At 42.4% G+C, this 16,795-nt stretch overlaps 1 protein-coding gene across 3 annotated transcripts in view; it reads left to right on the forward strand.

The window, feature by feature from the left end:
• The window catches only part of C11H16orf87 (chromosome 11 C16orf87 homolog), a 51,251-nt gene that overhangs the window by 28,551 nt on the left and 5,905 nt on the right, over window positions 1–16,795 (forward strand). For 2 of the 3 annotated variants that reach the window (XM_064723432.1, XM_064723431.1), the window contains exons 3-4: window positions 9,414–9,510; window positions 11,647–11,829. In XM_064723432.1, the coding sequence (XP_064579502.1) occupies window positions 9,414–9,510; window positions 11,647–11,829 (280 nt within the window). Of the gene's footprint in view, window positions 1–5,626; window positions 5,886–9,413; window positions 9,511–11,646; window positions 11,830–16,795 lie in introns of those variants that run through there. The other variant, XM_064723433.1, reaches the window with a different exon arrangement.

Raw genomic sequence — 16,795 nt, forward strand, 5'->3', positions numbered from 1 at the left:
TTTTACCCATCCTGGGTGCCCAGAAGAGGCTCCTTGTTTGTGCTCAGAGAGTGGAATAAGGGATCATTCACTCAGGAATATTCCTATGACCTAATGTTACCTCCCTGAGTAGGAGCCTGGGCAGTAAATCAGCCTTATTTGTGAATTGTTTTTGTAGAACCTTCTTTTTACTTTCTCTTTTGCCTCTTAGAATATGACAAACCAGCTCCTAATTTTAGGTGCCTAAATTAGATGGTTTGAGACTTGGGTTCTGTTCTGTTTTGGTGTTTTCCTCGGCTGATGAAGAGCAAGGAAGCTGCTGTTGGTGTATCTGATTTTATTTCATTACATACAATTATGTCTTTAGCTTTTTTCCTGTCTTTACTATTTCTTCTTCCTAACAAGCTTCTGCTTGCCATAGTCTTTAGTTTCACTAGTAATTTGCTCCAGTTCTTAGTTTATTTCAAGTGCAATATTTTTCAGCACTTGCTTTGTGCTAATTTTAAAATAAATGCTGCTTGAGGATTTTAGTCAAGTCATAGTTAACAAAAATAACAGAGATGGAATTTTTTTGTGCTGAAGGAACATTCTTGAGGTGGTGCAGAAAACTCATTTGTTTTTTGTTTCCAGTTGTTTTACTGATTTTACTAAGAGCTTTTTCTTGTTTACTGTTCAGTTTGTGAAGGCCATGTTGAGTGTTTCTGACCCTGCTTGTCCTGCCTCCAAAATTCTGCCCACAGAATGACCCAATGGAGTGCTCTGTTAGAAATTCATGTTCCAAGAAGTCCATTTTTGTTTACTTGAAGCCGCCGCAGCTGTTCCAGGAGATTGCATCTGATTTTTTTCCCATAAGCCTTTTTAACTTTTGAAATGTCAGGTTTTGGAGCCTCTATGTTTTGACATTTTACTTTTAAGGTTGTCATCAGTTGTGTATCTGGAAAGCAGAGTGCTCTCTGAATCTGGCAGTTCGATAATTAACGGTGTCATGTCCCTTTTTTCTAGGTTTGATAAAAAGTAGTTCAGAAGAAAATATTTCAAGCTGTGGTAAGACATGTCAAGGTTGGATTTACCACAAAACCAGATTGTATTTTATAGTAAGCTTTTATCAGATGAACTGAAATGTTCAAATTATTTTGAATTCTAATATTTACATTCAGTGGATACAAGTAGATTTCCCAGGTATCTTAATTCCAGTGTATTTCATGGTTCCTTAGAAATCAAGGCTGAAATGCTCCCCAGGCTATTAAAGATCAGAGTATGGATTGTAATTTGGAAACACTAATTTTGCGGGGGGATGAACACAAGCTGACCCTTGCTCTTGGTCCACACGCTGCTGTTCCACCCCCAACCCGCCCCCCGGAAAGCGCTGGCGCAGCACAAAGTGTCCAGCCAGCACTGCCCTGAGTCTCCCTCTGATCCCCCACAAGGAAAGGCACAGATCCCCTGACATCTCCGTCCCTGCACTGGTGACAAGCCAAGCAACCCTCAGACCTTGCCTGCAAATTCTGTGAGGCTGCTGGGTTGTGTGTAACACAGGGCAGCCTTGGATGGAGGCTCCACACCTGCAAATGCACTTGGCACAAGCCAAAAGGGTTTTAGTAGAACATTGGAATAAATATATGCAAAACTGGAGTTCAATAGTCTGGATAATTTCTTAGAAAAGCACACAGGAAATAAATGGGTTGAAACAAAGCCTTTCCATGGTAAATGCAGTGTGAAGTGGTGTTAGAGAAAAGTGTCTCTCTCTTTACAAGTGGTAAATGTATCTCCAAAGGTTATTTTAATACATATGTTTTCCTGAAAGTAAATAGTGTAGGATGAACTTGCAGTGTTGAGGCAAAGTTGCTCCTAAATGAATATGCAAATCATATGAACACAGGTTTCAGACAAACCAGACACTGAAGGTGGACAGTGCTGCTTACCAAGGTTCTTTGATCTCCAGGTTGTGTTCCACCTCTAGTCATAAAGACACAAGCTGCTTTTCTTGCAGTTTTAAGAAGCTAAAATAATGAATTTCCTGTTGATAGTGCTGAATTAGAGATACAGAACAGCAGCAAATGCACAAATACATGGAAAGTGGATGGAGACTTGGATAAATAAGAGTGATAAACAAAATAACAGCTGCTATCACATGTTTTACTCTGACAGACCTTCAACAAGCTGCTTTGCCATGAATAGTTGCATGGTTTAAACCCTATGATTACAATAATGACGTGGTAACTGAACATTCATTCTGCTGCTGCTGTTCCATTGAAATAAAGATTCTGGATAGAAAACTGCTCTCAATAGCTTAAAATGCCAAAGTCTTTTTAATGATATTTGGGAATCTTTCAGCATACGAAGTAAATGGAAACCACATTATGAAAACCAGGTTTATTCAGACAAAAAGAGCAAGGTTTCCTGTTCTCTGTGTTGTTCAAGTAAGGAGGATATTTTTTTTTCCTATGGACTACTGCTTATGGCAGCAGTTCAGAATATAAGGAGTATCTTCAGAGAAATTACTATTTCTGATGTTCTTCAAAATGAGCATAAAACTTTAAGATTTGGTGCAAAGCTCAATGCAGTCCACTGCAAAAATACCAGTTGCATGACTTCATACCTTAATGTTTAACCACTCATTATTTCATGATAAAGAAGAAAAAAACAAAAGCCCAACCTCCTACCCAAAAACGAAACTCAGAGGGAATTTGTAAATTAATCTTTTGAATTCTCTTCATAAGAACTAATTGAAAAGATGCTCTATGAAAATAATGTAAGCTTTTGGTGAAACTATATTAATTGGTAGAAACCAAACTGTTCTGAATGCTATGTGGATTTTTTAAAAATTTCCCACAAAAAAGGCCTAATATGTGAGAATAAAATGTTGGAAGCCTTTTTTTAGGGAATAGTAGGCTCTACTGCTATTAGATAGCCTAAATTATTGATATTTTAAGAAAAGCTTCTTTTTAAAATCTGAGGCTGTGGCCTTTTTCCCTCAGGCAAGCATTGATGTGCTCAGCTGAGCCAGAGGCAGGAGCCAGCCTAAGCCTGGGCTTCCTGAAACCAAGAGGCATCAATGCTTAACAACATTGTGAATTTAAAAATGCTTTGTAATTGGGAAACACTCAATATTTAGCTGTACTTGGAGAACAAAGCCAACATTTTGCCACTTAAATGTTGGTCTTGCCCAAATTCAGAGTAATGGGATCTCAAAGGACTTGTTAGGCACGGCTTTGATTGCCTATGAAAGGACTCAGAGGGGACTCAGATTACAGCTGCCCTGAAATCTACTGGTGAGAAGCACAGTAACATTATTAAGTACTATAAATTATTGTTATTATCAAAATTACCAAAATCAGAATAATAAAATAGGATTGAAGCTTGTCTGTATAATCAGTGTGGTTTTTTTATACAGTACTTTATTCTTGCCAGTTGAATACTGTCCCATTACAACTTCAGTTCCTGCATGGTAACATTGCAAATATTATAATCTAGCTCTTCCTATTATTTGTAATTTTGCTCTCATGCATCCTAATCTTGTATTTTAGATATAGCTTAAGAATTCTCTGGATAGTACTTTGGCCGTGGAAAGAATAATACCCCTGCTGACTATAGCTGACTAATTAGGAAGTTGTTACTTAACCAGGATGTGTTTTATAACCTTTTTGACACAAGGTTGCAGAGCACTTTAGGAATTTAATTTCTCAATTTGCTGTGTTTTGTCAGCACGCTGGGGCTGATAGAGCCCAAGGCTGTCAGCTCTCCTAGGGAACGCTGCAGGAGAGTAGGATGCTTCCGATTGCCTGGAGTGCTGAGCAGAAATACAGCTCAGGAGTGCTTCTCTCTCCCACTCTGAGGTGGATCAGATGTGTGAATTGATCCTACTTTGGAATTTGTGTTTCCTTGTAAGGTTATAGTTGCAGGCAGTTGATGTGCCAGGCAGTGGAAACATCTCAGGCCCTTCAGCTCAGCTGGAGTCTCTGGTGACAACAGCCAAGAAAAGAAACCATCAGGCACTTGCAAAGTCGCCTGCAGCTTTTCATAAGACAGACACATTGCAAAATTTTCTTATTTTCTATTTTAAATTGGTGTAAAAGACATTTTAAATAAGGCTTGGTCTTGCAAAGTGTCTCAACTCTGTTAAGAAAGAAAGTACCTGTACCCTTAAACCTGTTCACTTATTTGCTGTTTTTATCTCAGTACTGGATTAAACCTCTGAAATTATGTAAAAGAAATAGTTTTGGACTTTCACAACTCAAAAGTAATGTGTTAAAAATTAGAATAACATGAAAAGTACATGTATGGTAAATCAGTTTTCTAGGTAGGAATAACCTTGTTTGCATTCAGTAAGGAAAACATTTTTGTTTTCATGGAGTAGTTGAACAGCTGACTATTTACTCTATGAAGAAAAGCAGGGTATTGTCATAGATGTCTGTGAGCTCTCTTGTATATTCATTATTTTATTTACTAGATACTGTTACTATACTCAGCAGAGCCCCCTGCTGTTGTAAATCCTCCTCAAATACCTTTCTATGTTTTACTATGTCTGGACCTTAACAATTAAGGGAAAAAAAAAATTAAAATCCAAATGCAAGCTCAAGGTCCTGGTTGCATGGATTTTCTGGATTCAGGAATGAAATCTGGATGTTGTGCCTACATAGAACATATTTGCTTTCTGGCAGCAGTCACAGTTTATATGGAAAATAAACCTGTCTTGTCTTTGTGTATCTCTGGTGAAACACCTGCGCCAATGGACTGATATAGGCTGGAAAAAAATCTGCAGGGAGAACAGGGAAACAAATCCACCCTCTGAGTCATAAATTAAATACTGAGGAGGAGAGGAAAAGGGCAAATGAGGCAGTCTGGTACCTGTGTACACAGCCAGAAACCACCACACACCCCAGTGCTCACAGGGACAGAACAGGACCTTCTCATGCCCTGGGTGGGAGCCAGGCTCAGGGCAGACACTTGTGGAAGAGGAGGGAAAAAAAATCAACGGGTTGTCCTGGCACAGGAGAGGACATTGCAAACGATGTTTGATTCTTTATTCATCATACTGTGTTGGTAGTAAGGATGGAGAGGGCTGGCATGACAATGTGGAGGATCCTCGCTAGGACATGCATGAATGCATGAATAATGAATTATGTGTCAGAAATTCCTGAAGAGCTGTTCCTGTTGCTCTGGTCCTGGTAGGGTCTGGCAGTGAAACACTGCTGTCTGAGGACACTGTACTCGAAAACATCCAATTTGTGAGCAGAACCTACTAAAAGGCACGGCCAGACACCCCGCTCTGGGACCGCCAGTGTGGCAGGCGATAAACATCCCCCTCTGCTGCAGGCTTGGCTCTTTCTGAATCGAGATGGAGAGCGAAGAGGTGGTGTTTGGTGCTTTCTGACAGCAGGGATATTTCTGTCAGGCTCCCTCATTCCTGCTGCCCTCACCACTCCCGCTCCCCCCGCCATTCCCAGCCCCCGGGCCGTTCCCGCTCCCCCCGCCATTCCCACCCCTAGGGCCGTTCCCAGCGCGGCCGCCAGGGGGCTCCGAGCGCTGCCCGCGCGCAGCCAATCCGGTGGCGCGGGCGGGGCCGGCCGCGCGCGCGCGCGGAGGTGGGCGGGGCTTGCCTTCTGTCGGGGGCGCGCGGGGCTCCTCCCGCTGCCCCCTCCGGCCGTCCCCTCACGCTCCTCACTCCGACTCCACCTCCTTCCTCCCGCTCCTCCCGCCACCTCCTCCTCTGGCCGCTCCCTCCCGCTCCTCTCGCCGGCTCCTCACTCCACCTCCTTCCTCCCGCTCCTCCCGCCGGCTCCTCCCGGGGCGGGCGCTCCGGCCACGGCCGTGTCAGCCCAGCCACGGCAGCAGCGAGCATGTCCTCCAGTAGGGCCAAGAAAGTGAAGATGGCCACCAAGTCCTGCCCCGAGTGCGACCAGCAGGTGAGCGGCTGCCGGCGGAGCCGGGCTGCGGAGGGCGAAGCGGGCAGACCGGCTCCGTGCGGCTCCAGTCGGTGTTTGTGTGAGCTCAATGGTTGTTGCCATTGCAGCTTCTGCACGGAATGTGGGTTGAACGCCGCGTCCCTCCGGCAGGGTAGCGGAGTAGTTGGATTTTGCTGAGGGGTTTCTGCGCGACTGCAGAACCTCACGGTTGCGTGCTGGTGTTGTTTAGTAACTGTGTGATCTGTTCAAAATACAATGAGCCGGGTGATTTATATAATGCAGTTTGCCCTCTGGATGACTGATGTGCCCGGAGCTGGGCGGGAGGGGGCTCAGAGGTGTTGTTTTCCCAGGGGGTGGTCGGGAAGCAGCGGAATGGAGGGAGACCTTCGGTGAGTTTGTGCCCGGTTCCCCAGTGCCCGCTGAGCTGTCGGTGTGTCCCACTGCGGGGTCTGCTGTGCACAAAATGGAGCTGCTCACACTCACACAGAGCGGCAGCTGCTTGCACCGCTGCCGTGTCAGGAGCCTGTCTCCATTTACCGGCAGTGATGTGAGCGCTGAAAGCAGCGGAGCTCCGAACAATGGCCCGGCGCTGCAGCGGCCCTGGGGCTCGGCGAGGGGCAGCGCCTGTCACCGGCACTCCGGGGGACATCGGCTCCGTGACCCTGGAAACGCACCCCTGTCACCGCTTTAGCCGTACCTAGGAAAAAAATAAATAGTCTCACATTATTTCTCTCTGCTTGCATAGCTTTAGAAAAATGGCATTTTTTGTTCTGACTTGCATAGTTTTACAGTATTCCTGCCCATCCTGGCACAGTCGGGAGCGCTGAGCTGTGTGTGGGCGTCCTTTCATGTTTTAACCGCTGCAAATGCACGTTAGGCACGTCACCGAAATACTATTTCTGAGAACGAAATCGTGTGCCAAGTTCTGGTTATTCAGTTGGTGAAAGGAGAAACGAAAACGAGGGAGAAATCATATATGAGAGTGGTGTTTTTGTTTGGTTGGTGGGTTGTTTTTTTTTTTGATAAAGGTAGTAATGTCAAACTACCAACAATAAGTAAGGAAACACTGTAAGATTTTTTTCACTGATGTGAAAAGTGTCGCTTTGTTCTGCACCTACATGCATATCGTGTGTTTTGTTTTTGTCAGTCTAGATTTTCTGTTAGCACCTCCTCTATGGCTTCCATGGATTTTATGTGCTTATATGTCCTGCCCTGGCACACATTGCTCATAGTGGAAAACACCTTGTTTTCCACTGCCAAATATTTGAGAGGGAGCAAGGAGCTAAGGCCTACAGTACAAGTCAACCCTTTGCAGATTTTGAGGAAACTCACTGTATCCTGTGCTGCTGTTTCTTAAATTCTTCCATGAGCAAGGGCTTAGCATTTGTTTCTGATTTTTTCAGTAGAAGTGGCATGCATGGAAATATTTAGACACCCACAATTATTGGAGCGAAATATTGAGTAACAGTTCTTAGACTTCAAAACATTGTTCTGTTGTAATTTAGATAATATATCATATTTCAGTATTTTCACAATCAAAGCACAGCTCCTTTAGCTAGGGAGCCTGAAGTACTTGCAGTCAATCTAGAGAAAATAATAATCACTTCTTAATTTAGCATCAAGTAAAATGTCTTGTGTGAGAAAAAATCCCTTTTTATTAGGAAAATGCTAAACAGTGTGAAATAGTGTTTAGGGCTCTTTTGCCTTAATTATGTTGCAGGATGTTATCAGAGTGGGTCTTCAAAGGATAACTGAGAGTGATCAGTTTCAGTGATAAACCCCTTCCCCCAGGCCCCCACCCTCAAATGCTGCACATCCCAAACCTGTAACACCAGAGCAGTATTGTTCTCTTAAACACACTTGAGTTCCTTGAGAAATACTGACTCTGTTCCAATCCCCTTGGGTGGCTTTGCCAGAGTTGGGGTTTTTTTAGGCCAAGCCTGGAAAGGTAATTATTGGAGAGACCCAAGTGCTCAGAAATGGATTTAGCTGGAATTCTGTGTCACGTTAAGAGCACACACAAGTTATCTGTGAGATGGTGGGGCTTTAGGATTGTTACACTGAGGTATGAACAAGGAGACAACTGTGCTGAGGTATGAACAAGGAGACACAAGCCTGCTAAATTCTGACCTTTAAAGTTCAATAAACCTCTGTTGGACTCGTTTTTGTTATGTCAGTGTCTCCATAAAGGGAGTTAAAATCTCTAGTTCTGCAAAACCTGTGTCAAAAAGTCTATCTGCGAGCTTTTTGTAGGGTGAAGTGCAGGAGTTCAGATGTGCTACAGAAAGCAAAATGATTTGATTATTCTGAGTAGCATTAAAGTTCCCCCATTACAAATTCATGTACTAATTTGGGAGGGTTTTTGAATCAGTAGAACTTTGGAACTCGGTTCTTTCCCATGTCTGGTTAAATGGAGGGGCAGTTGTGGTTCTGTGCTCCTGTTTGTTTCAGTGGATATTGGCAGACTTGTAGTGACCTGTCTTAAAGAATTACCTTTGAGAAATCACCTCCTGCCTTTTCCCCCCCACTATCATGCTTCAGCATGATTCCACTTTAATGTGTGTTGTTTAATCTCTTCCAGATCTCTGCCTAAACTTGCTTTGATTTGTGTTTTCAGTCTAAAACCTAATCAAAGCAACATGGTGTATTGCTTACTATTCTAAAAGATCTCACAAGATCTTGGGGCTAAGGTAATGAGTTTTTTAATTTATCAGTGTTGCTGTTTTTAATTGCCCGTAGTGGATTTTGTTATTTTTCATATGAAATGTGGCATTTTTTGTTTTACATTGTTATTTTCTGGGGGAGCATACTGCTGCTGTCTGCTTAGCTGCTCAGAGGCGCTGTATTCTCTCAAACTCCGGGGCCTGCAGTCAGTTCTTGCCTGCCTGGCCTGGGTTATTTGCATTTTGAATTAACGAGCTCCTTCTGTACCCACCCGGCCTTGTCTGCAGCGCTGGAGCAGAGCGTGCTGCAAATGCATCTGTTTTGCTTCAGGCTCTATTGTGCCTCTAAAGCTGCTCCTCTCTAAAGGAGCTGCTTTCAAATGCTGCTGGGAGTGAATGCATTCACAATGTACTGACGGGTTGAACTCATAATTATTTTTTTTCAAGTATATAGAGGAAGCAAAACTGGAAATGTCTGACTGATTTGACTACTGATATTTGAGAGCTCTGAAGAGAAACTAATTCTATTTTAATTCAGCCTTCCTTTAATGCTCTCTGCTTTCCCCCACCCCCTTCCTGTCAGTCTGAGGAAAAGTAGTGCAAAGCAATCACAACAGCTGTACATTTCAAGCTTGATTTTTAACAACTGCATAAAGAAAAGGCTTGGTGAGTGATTTACAGCAGAATCTGGCTCTATTATGTTTAAATACAGTAACAGGACAGGCTGTAGTTTGCAGTACAGACTGAATTTGAAGAGTTATCTCTGAAGACAAAATGTGAGTTACTAAGTGTGTTTTTTCTTCATGAGACAGGAGTTTGGTTATAATTTGAAATTATCTGAAAAAATTGTCTTTTGTTTTCCCAGGTTCCTGTTGCATGTAAATCATGTCCCTGTGGCTACATATTTATCAGCCGAAAACTCTTGCACGCCAAACGTGCTGAGAGATCCCCACCCATCACAGGTAATGCTTCCAGAGGGGGGGAGAAGGGAGCAACAGTTCTTTCCTCTTATTTCCTGGAGGGGAAAGATAGTGGATTTTACTTCTCTGTGTAAATGGATTGTTGTCAGTTCGCTTTCCCTTCAATTTGTGCATGGTAGACTTTGCATATGTTATTTTTTCTTGATTTTTGAGAAGAGGGAAGCTGCTGTTTTCAGTCTTCCTTTGTACTCGTGATGTTGGCATTTATTCTGTTTATGTTCTAGCTGCACACACTGATCACTATGCAGAATAACCCCTTACAGAATGCTTTGTGTTAATCCTGTTTTGAAGCTAAACGTGTAGAGGTCCCAAAAGGATCTGATTTCAGAGCTCATGCTGATTGAAGCTGGGTTTTCTGAAAATAAAAAATTGGTCATAATGTTTAATCTAAAACTGGGTGGATCTTGCTTCTCTCTCCATGATTAAATTAAATAGTGCTTTTTTTGTGCCTGACTTGTGTGTCTTTTGTTGATGGACTCAGTAAGAAGTCAGTTGAATGTGCTTTCTGGCATGAATAGCATTCTCCTTGTGTTCATTTATGTCACTTCCTGCAGTAGTAGGAATGAGTCAGAAAAAGAGCCCAACAGGGAAGATATATATTAAAAAAAACTCAAAAAATCTGACCCAAACCTAACAAATACCTGATCTATAATACCTACTTTTAAAATAGTCTACCAGACCTACAAAATGGAAGTCAGCTATTTGATATTTTGTAGCAATGTTTTGAAGGATACCACTTGTAGGAATTCGGTGACATTATGCTGACAACTGAACATTCAGGGTGGAGGAGGTTAAGAAATGTCTGTGGTAGATTGGAAGTGTTGATCAATTTTCTTTCCTCCTCCTGCTTTTTTGATAAAGTAGTTACCAGATGAAGCTGAAGGCCATGATGTGGTTGTATAATTCAGCTTTGTACAGAGGAAATGCACCAGGGGAGGCAAAATGGAGACATGCTGGAGGCCATCCTGCTGGAAAGCAGCTCTGGAAAGTGCTTTTTACTGTGAGTGACCAAGCACTGGCAAAGGCTGTCCAAGAGTTTGTGGAGTCTCCATCCTTGGAGGTGCTCAGAAGCCTTCTGGAGATGGCCCTGTGTGAGCAGGGGTTAGGCAGGGTCTGAAGAGGTTCCCCTGCTCTGCCTCACCCTGGCTGTGCCACTGAAGTGCAGGTTCTGTAGGAACCTCAGTGACTGGACCCTGCTGTCCTGCTTGTCCCTGTGTCTCTACAAGATCAATGGCACAACTGCAGCCAAAGGAAATCAGTTCCCCAGAGAGATACAGCAGCAGACTGTGTATGTCTGTATTGTGCTCCTAAGGTAACCACAACTTCTTCTACAAAATTGTTGTTGTTCCAGTATTTTCAGCAGTGCAGCTACTGTGGAGTGGTGCTGCAGCCTTACAAATGTGCAGCTAATCCACGAGTGTGCAGTGGTGACTGTACTATATTTGGTACCCAAGCTCATTAATTCATGCTTAACTTCCAGACAAAACTCATGGAAATGCTCCTTTCTTTGACTGACTTGGTGCTGAGGAGAACAATACCTGTTCAGATAAAACTCATGGAAAGGCACCTTTCTTTGACTTGGGTGTGGAGGAGAACAATACCTGTTCAGCAGTGAGCATGAGGGGCCCTGTCACAGGCTGGAGTGGTGGGACACGTTCATTGTGTTCTGAGGTGTTCTCTGCCAGCACCACTGACTCAGCATTCAGTTTGTCTGAGCAGCAGCAATGATTTCATTGTTAGTGTCTTTGGAAGCCCCAGTGCTGTGGTGTTTGCTGTATGATAAACTTTCCTAGTGGAACAGATACAGAATGTGGTGCCTTAAAGGCTGTGATGTGTGCAGTTTGTGTTCCCATCTTATTTGGGAAACAGCTTCTTGTGGCCCAGCAAACATCACAGGCTGCAAAATGCTTTTGAAGCAATTAAAGGCTTGATCCCTGGAATCAAGAAGTGAAACACCCTTCTGGATCTGGCACCTTGATTTCTGCATGGATATTGTGCAGATGCAATTGTTCTGTAAAGGTACAGGCACCTGAGCACTTGATAAGGTTGATTGGGTGGGGTAAGCATTAAGAGTAAATGAAGAACCCTGCATTATGGCATTTCTGTTCATTTGCACAGAAAACAAGAGTGAGGCCAAAAGGAGGCGGACAGAGAGAGTTAAGCGAGAGAAGATCAATTCTGCAGTGAGTAAAGACTTAGAAAACCGCAAGAGATCCAGGTCCAACAGCCATTCAGACCACAGCAGACGAGGAAGAGGAAGACCTAAGAGTGCCTCAGCAAAAAAGCACGAGGAAGAAAAAGGTATGAGAGCTGCAGAAATCTGTTTGTTGGATTTTCTGTTTGTATCTTTTGTAATCAGCAAACCTTGATACCATTCAATAAGCAAACTAGTTCAGCCAGTACCTGATACCTTAACGTGGGGAAGGGACTGATTTGCATGTGTAGAGACCTCTGGTTTTATGTTTCAGTGTCTGATGAAACTAACTACAAAGATCTGAATCTGTATTTTTAGCCACTGTATCAAGTTTCAACATGTAGCTTGAAAGCCATTGGACTGGAGTGTTAAGTAGGTTTTTGGTGTTTTTTTTGGGTGATTTTTTAAATTATTTTTTTTTTATATTGAGGTGCTGCTGCTTTGTATCACAAGGACAGCATATAATGATATCTGTTGTCTGAGAGGGGATTAGGATGACTGGATTGCTTTAAAAGTTTCTTGAAACCTTTTGAGGGGCCAAAGTAAAAGGGGCATGTTGAATCACTACTATAACCCGAATTTTAGTCCTGTTTCTGGAGGAAAGAATGACTCCTTGTCTGTCAAGGTTCCTTGGTGACCTGCTGGTGTTACTCATTATACAGAGGCTGTTACATAGCTAGAGTAATTCTAGAAACCCTCAAGAATGCAACTGTCACTTAGGGTTCCTCTTGTTTTAAAAGCCTATTGACACTGCATTTTCTAGCTGTGTTTTTGGAGATAGTAATTTTAGACCTGAGTTATGAATCCAAAACTTAGCATGACCTTATGAAGGTTGGAAGGGAGATAAAAGGGGAATGACAAAACTTCATACAAATATTCAGCAGATATTGTTCCTAAAACTCCTGAAATCTTGAAGTATATCATGTGGCATGATTCAGAAATGCAATTATTCTTCTTTTCCACCTTACAAAATGAAAAAAGGGTGTTAATCCATGTTGGAAATTCCTTCAATTTCTGACTTCTCAAAACCAAGTTTGATATCTCTGCTGTTTAATGTAAATCTGTTTCTTAATGTTTCTTTAATGTAAAAACCAAGTATAAATTTGGATTTGTTGGGGTTTTTTTAGTGCTTTCAGTGTGGGAAGAGGTGGAATTTCATTTCTGTACATTTTCCAGATGGCAATTGTTTCAGTGTAATAGAAATGCACTTTGTAGTTTGTAATCTCTTCACTATTGCATATGACTTACTGATGTCAGTAAGTCATAATAGCTTCTCTATTTGTTAGTGACCCAAGCTGGACTTGTCTGGTAGCTTTAGGATTCTTTCTAGGTATTTAACTGCCAGTCTAGTTCACAAACAGCCTTGGTTTTAAAATTCCAGTGAGCTGGTTGGGCTGCCCTGTAAAAGTGAATCTTCTTTTCTGTCTCCTGACAAAGAGGAATGCAACATAAGCAATCAAAGGAAAAGATCCATTTTCTTAAGACATGTTTTATAGTTTCCAAAAAGCAAAGATTTGACAGCAGGAGGGATATTAAGAGAACATGTTTTCCTGTGCAAAACTAGGGTGATTGTTTCTAACCTCTTGCTGCAAACTCCACTGTGACAACACTGCAGTGCTTGGAGGTAGAAGAGTAGAGATCTGGGTGTAGTGGGATCTTTGCATAAGAGTGTGTGTGGTGTCCCTTTTCTTGGTGTTTCCCTAAAGTTGAATCTTACTGGATAAGATTGCCTTGATCTTTTTGTGCTGTTTTTACCATGCCTTTTCCTTGGTCTTGTGATGGCTGTTTGTTCCTCAGCCTCCTGTGCAGGGATTGGGCTCATACCCATTTGTCATTGTCTTTGCCCCAGTGCAGCTCATCCTATTGTTCAGGACTAAGTAGGCTTAGAATATTTTTTTACTTCTGGTTATGTCAGATTGTAGTTTGTGTAGACCACTGTTATGATTATCAGGCAGATTAAAAAAAAAGGTTTATAGATAAGGCTGTTATGGCTATAAAAATAAATTCAGCAGGGAGCTCATCCTTTTGTAAGTAATTACTAAAACAAGTTAACATTGACCTCTCCCTTTTCAAGTTGCTTACAAAATTGAAACTACTATGTGTGGAGTAATTGGCAGGAATTTTAGAAATATTATTCCTTTACCACATGTGCTGCTTGATAGTGTTGTTTGTGTCTATTAAGCAATGTAACTGTACTACAGTTAAGGTGGTTTTTGTGTGAGTGGTTGCTGGTCCTTGCAGCAGTGTGTGTGTGTTCAAAGTCAGCTCTGCAGTGCAAGGTGGCAGTATCTAATTTCCTTGCCTGTTCTATGTTTCAGGGATATTTTGGGTACTTCTTTAGAGGTTGTGCTTTTGCCCCAAAGACCTGAAAAAAAGCCACTGCTTGCATGGTTTAGATACTTGGCTGCTAATGCATTTGTAGATGGAAAAACAGGCAGACAGAAAACACCTCAGTGGTATTAAATGGAGGAACAGATTATCTGTACATTTGAAGACCATCCAGCTGTGAAAATTTCCTTCCTAAAGACCCCAGTGACATCTGTAGCTTTGCTTCCTTGCTTGTCATGCAATTCCATACACACTGTGCTTGTTCCCAGTTGTGGCTGTGCCTTTGACTGGTTCTTTTGTGTCCTTCGTGACTGGCTCACATTAGAGCAAAGAGCTGCTGCAATTAAGAAGAATAGAATAAGCAAAAAGGCTTTTTAAAACAAGCTATTTTCCCTACAGATTTAGCAAGAGGGAATGGAGGGGGAGGAAAGAGGAAGCAGATGTAGATTGAGGGGATATGGCAGTGCTGGGACCCAGAAAATGATCCTATCACACGTTTCAGAGGCATGTGATGACCCTGGAAAATAGGAACTCCTCCCTGCAGCCTTGGCTTGTCAAAATTGTCACTTAATTTCTTTGTCAGATGTACTGCAATGTATTTTGAAAATACAAACACTCCATAATAATTTGACTCTGGTTTTGTTGTGGAGGTGTTTTCTTTGTTTAATTGTGTGGCACTGTGACACACAGCTAGACTGGTTCCCAGGTTGCCTTGTTATCTGGGTAAAAACCCTGGTGTAATAAAGCAAACAAAACCCCTTTTATATTGGGGGAAGTGGTATTGATTGTTCTGAAAGAGGTTACCAGCAAGTAAGTCTCAGTAAGAGCAGTAGACTTGCTGAAGCAGACTTGTTACTTAGCAGGCCAGATCGTCATAAAGGTAGATACAGACATGTCAGTATCCTGGTAAAACTTAAGCTGAATACATTTTCTTGATTCACGTTTTCTTTTTTCTGTAATTTCCAGCTGCATTACTCACACATTTACTTTCCCAGTGTGGATATTTGAAGTAACTTGCTATCTTGAAAAATGAATCCATACAAGACTTGTGAATGGGGAGGTCCATATGTGATTTATACATAATCACTGTTTTAAGGGCTGCAGTATAAAGGGATCACAAGAGACATGATCCAGAAAAGCTATTTTTGCCTAAATAGCCTCTTAGTTGTATACCAAACCCCCTGGTTTTTAATGTCTTACTGTCTTGTAGAAGCACAATACTATTTTTCTTTAGCTCATAATAGAGAAATGAGTCAAAACTACTCTCAGATAAGACTGAAGTAGAAAGTTTTCAGTGTGTGGAAGCTGTGGTATCCTGGGAGTAGTGTATGATAAAATGTCATGCAGGTGTGAGCTCTTCTGTTGTTACTGATGAGAACTGCAATTGTCCTGAGAGTGCATGAAGCCTGCACACCTGTGTTAATCCCTCATGCTCTTTGATATCAAGATTTCAGTAAGCTGAAGTCTCAGAATAAGGCTGATCTGGGAGGAAGGGAAACGAAGAAATCCACAGTCTGTTAACAGCAACCAGGGTGTGGTGCAGGGGGAGTATTTTTAATTTTGCTGATATGTTCAAGTTGTGGCTGGATTCGTTTGGATCAGGAAGTATGAATCAAGGGGTGGGGCTTAGATATGAAAATAGAAAAGGTTAATGTGGAATAACCAGTGTGTGTAGTGTCTGTACTCAGAACTGCTCCCAGCATTGTTAATTTTTAAATGGTGAGAGGGAGGAAGTGCAGCAGCCCAGAGTGTACATACAGAAGCTGATTTGTCTTAAACTGCAGGGTAGGACTGGCAGTGAACCTCACTTTGAAACTCATTTCAAACTCAATGCACTAGAGGATATTGCCTTGCATAGCCAGGAAGTCAGCAAAAAGCTGCTTTCTGCTGTTTCTGTGTCAGTAAATCAGAACACAGTGGCAAAGGATTTTGGAGCTTCTCCCACTCAGTTGTTGAGCACAAGCCCTTGATTTCACACAGACAACAGTCTGCTGGAGTTCTCTCTGTAGCTGCACACAAATGTGAAGCCAAATCAAACCTTTGTTATGAGTGTGAACCCGCTGAAGGGTAACTGTGTGGGTAGGTGGAGATGGGAGCTGCTGGGATCTTTGTTCCTGATCCTGCTTTTTGTTATTTTCCAGTGCTGCCCTTTCTTTGGCTTTCCCGTGCTAGTTTAGGTGTCTTGCTGGAGCAGTTGCCAGAGTGAGGGTGTGTGTTAGTGAGGCTGAGGGCTCTCTCAGGTGGGCTTTGTGTTGTGACTGGAAATGAGTCCAAGCCACGTGGAACCTGGATTGGAGATGGAGCTCCACAGCTGAAAGCTCTCAATGTATTTATCTCTTCTTTCTGTCTACAAGCCTGCTCTTCTGCTGACAAAACTGTTTCTTTGTTTGCTTTATTTTCTTAACAATTTGTGTCAGCTACCTGTGGCTTGCTAAACTGGGATAGAACCAGTCAGGATCTGGAGGAGGTGGTATTTATGCAAGTGGTATTACTCAAATTATAATTTATATGAATTTTTGTAGTGTAACTTAGTTTATTTGAGCACTGCAGTACGGAAATTTTTGATGGCTTCCTGTTTGTCTGTGGCATTGAAGCAAGCCAACATCAGCACAGGGAGCTCATGGGTTTTACTTGCTCAAGGAGGTGTGTTAGCATTGTTCTACAGCTGGGATAGGATGGAAAGGCTGCAGTGTAGAAAGTCCAGAAGTGTGCATGACGGTGAATTTGGAGCCTGACTTCATCCAA

This window comes from Zonotrichia leucophrys, chromosome 11 (genome assembly GCF_028769735.1).
Source record: "Zonotrichia leucophrys gambelii isolate GWCS_2022_RI chromosome 11, RI_Zleu_2.0, whole genome shotgun sequence".
Classification (NCBI taxonomy): domain Eukaryota; kingdom Metazoa; phylum Chordata; class Aves; order Passeriformes; family Passerellidae; genus Zonotrichia; species Zonotrichia leucophrys.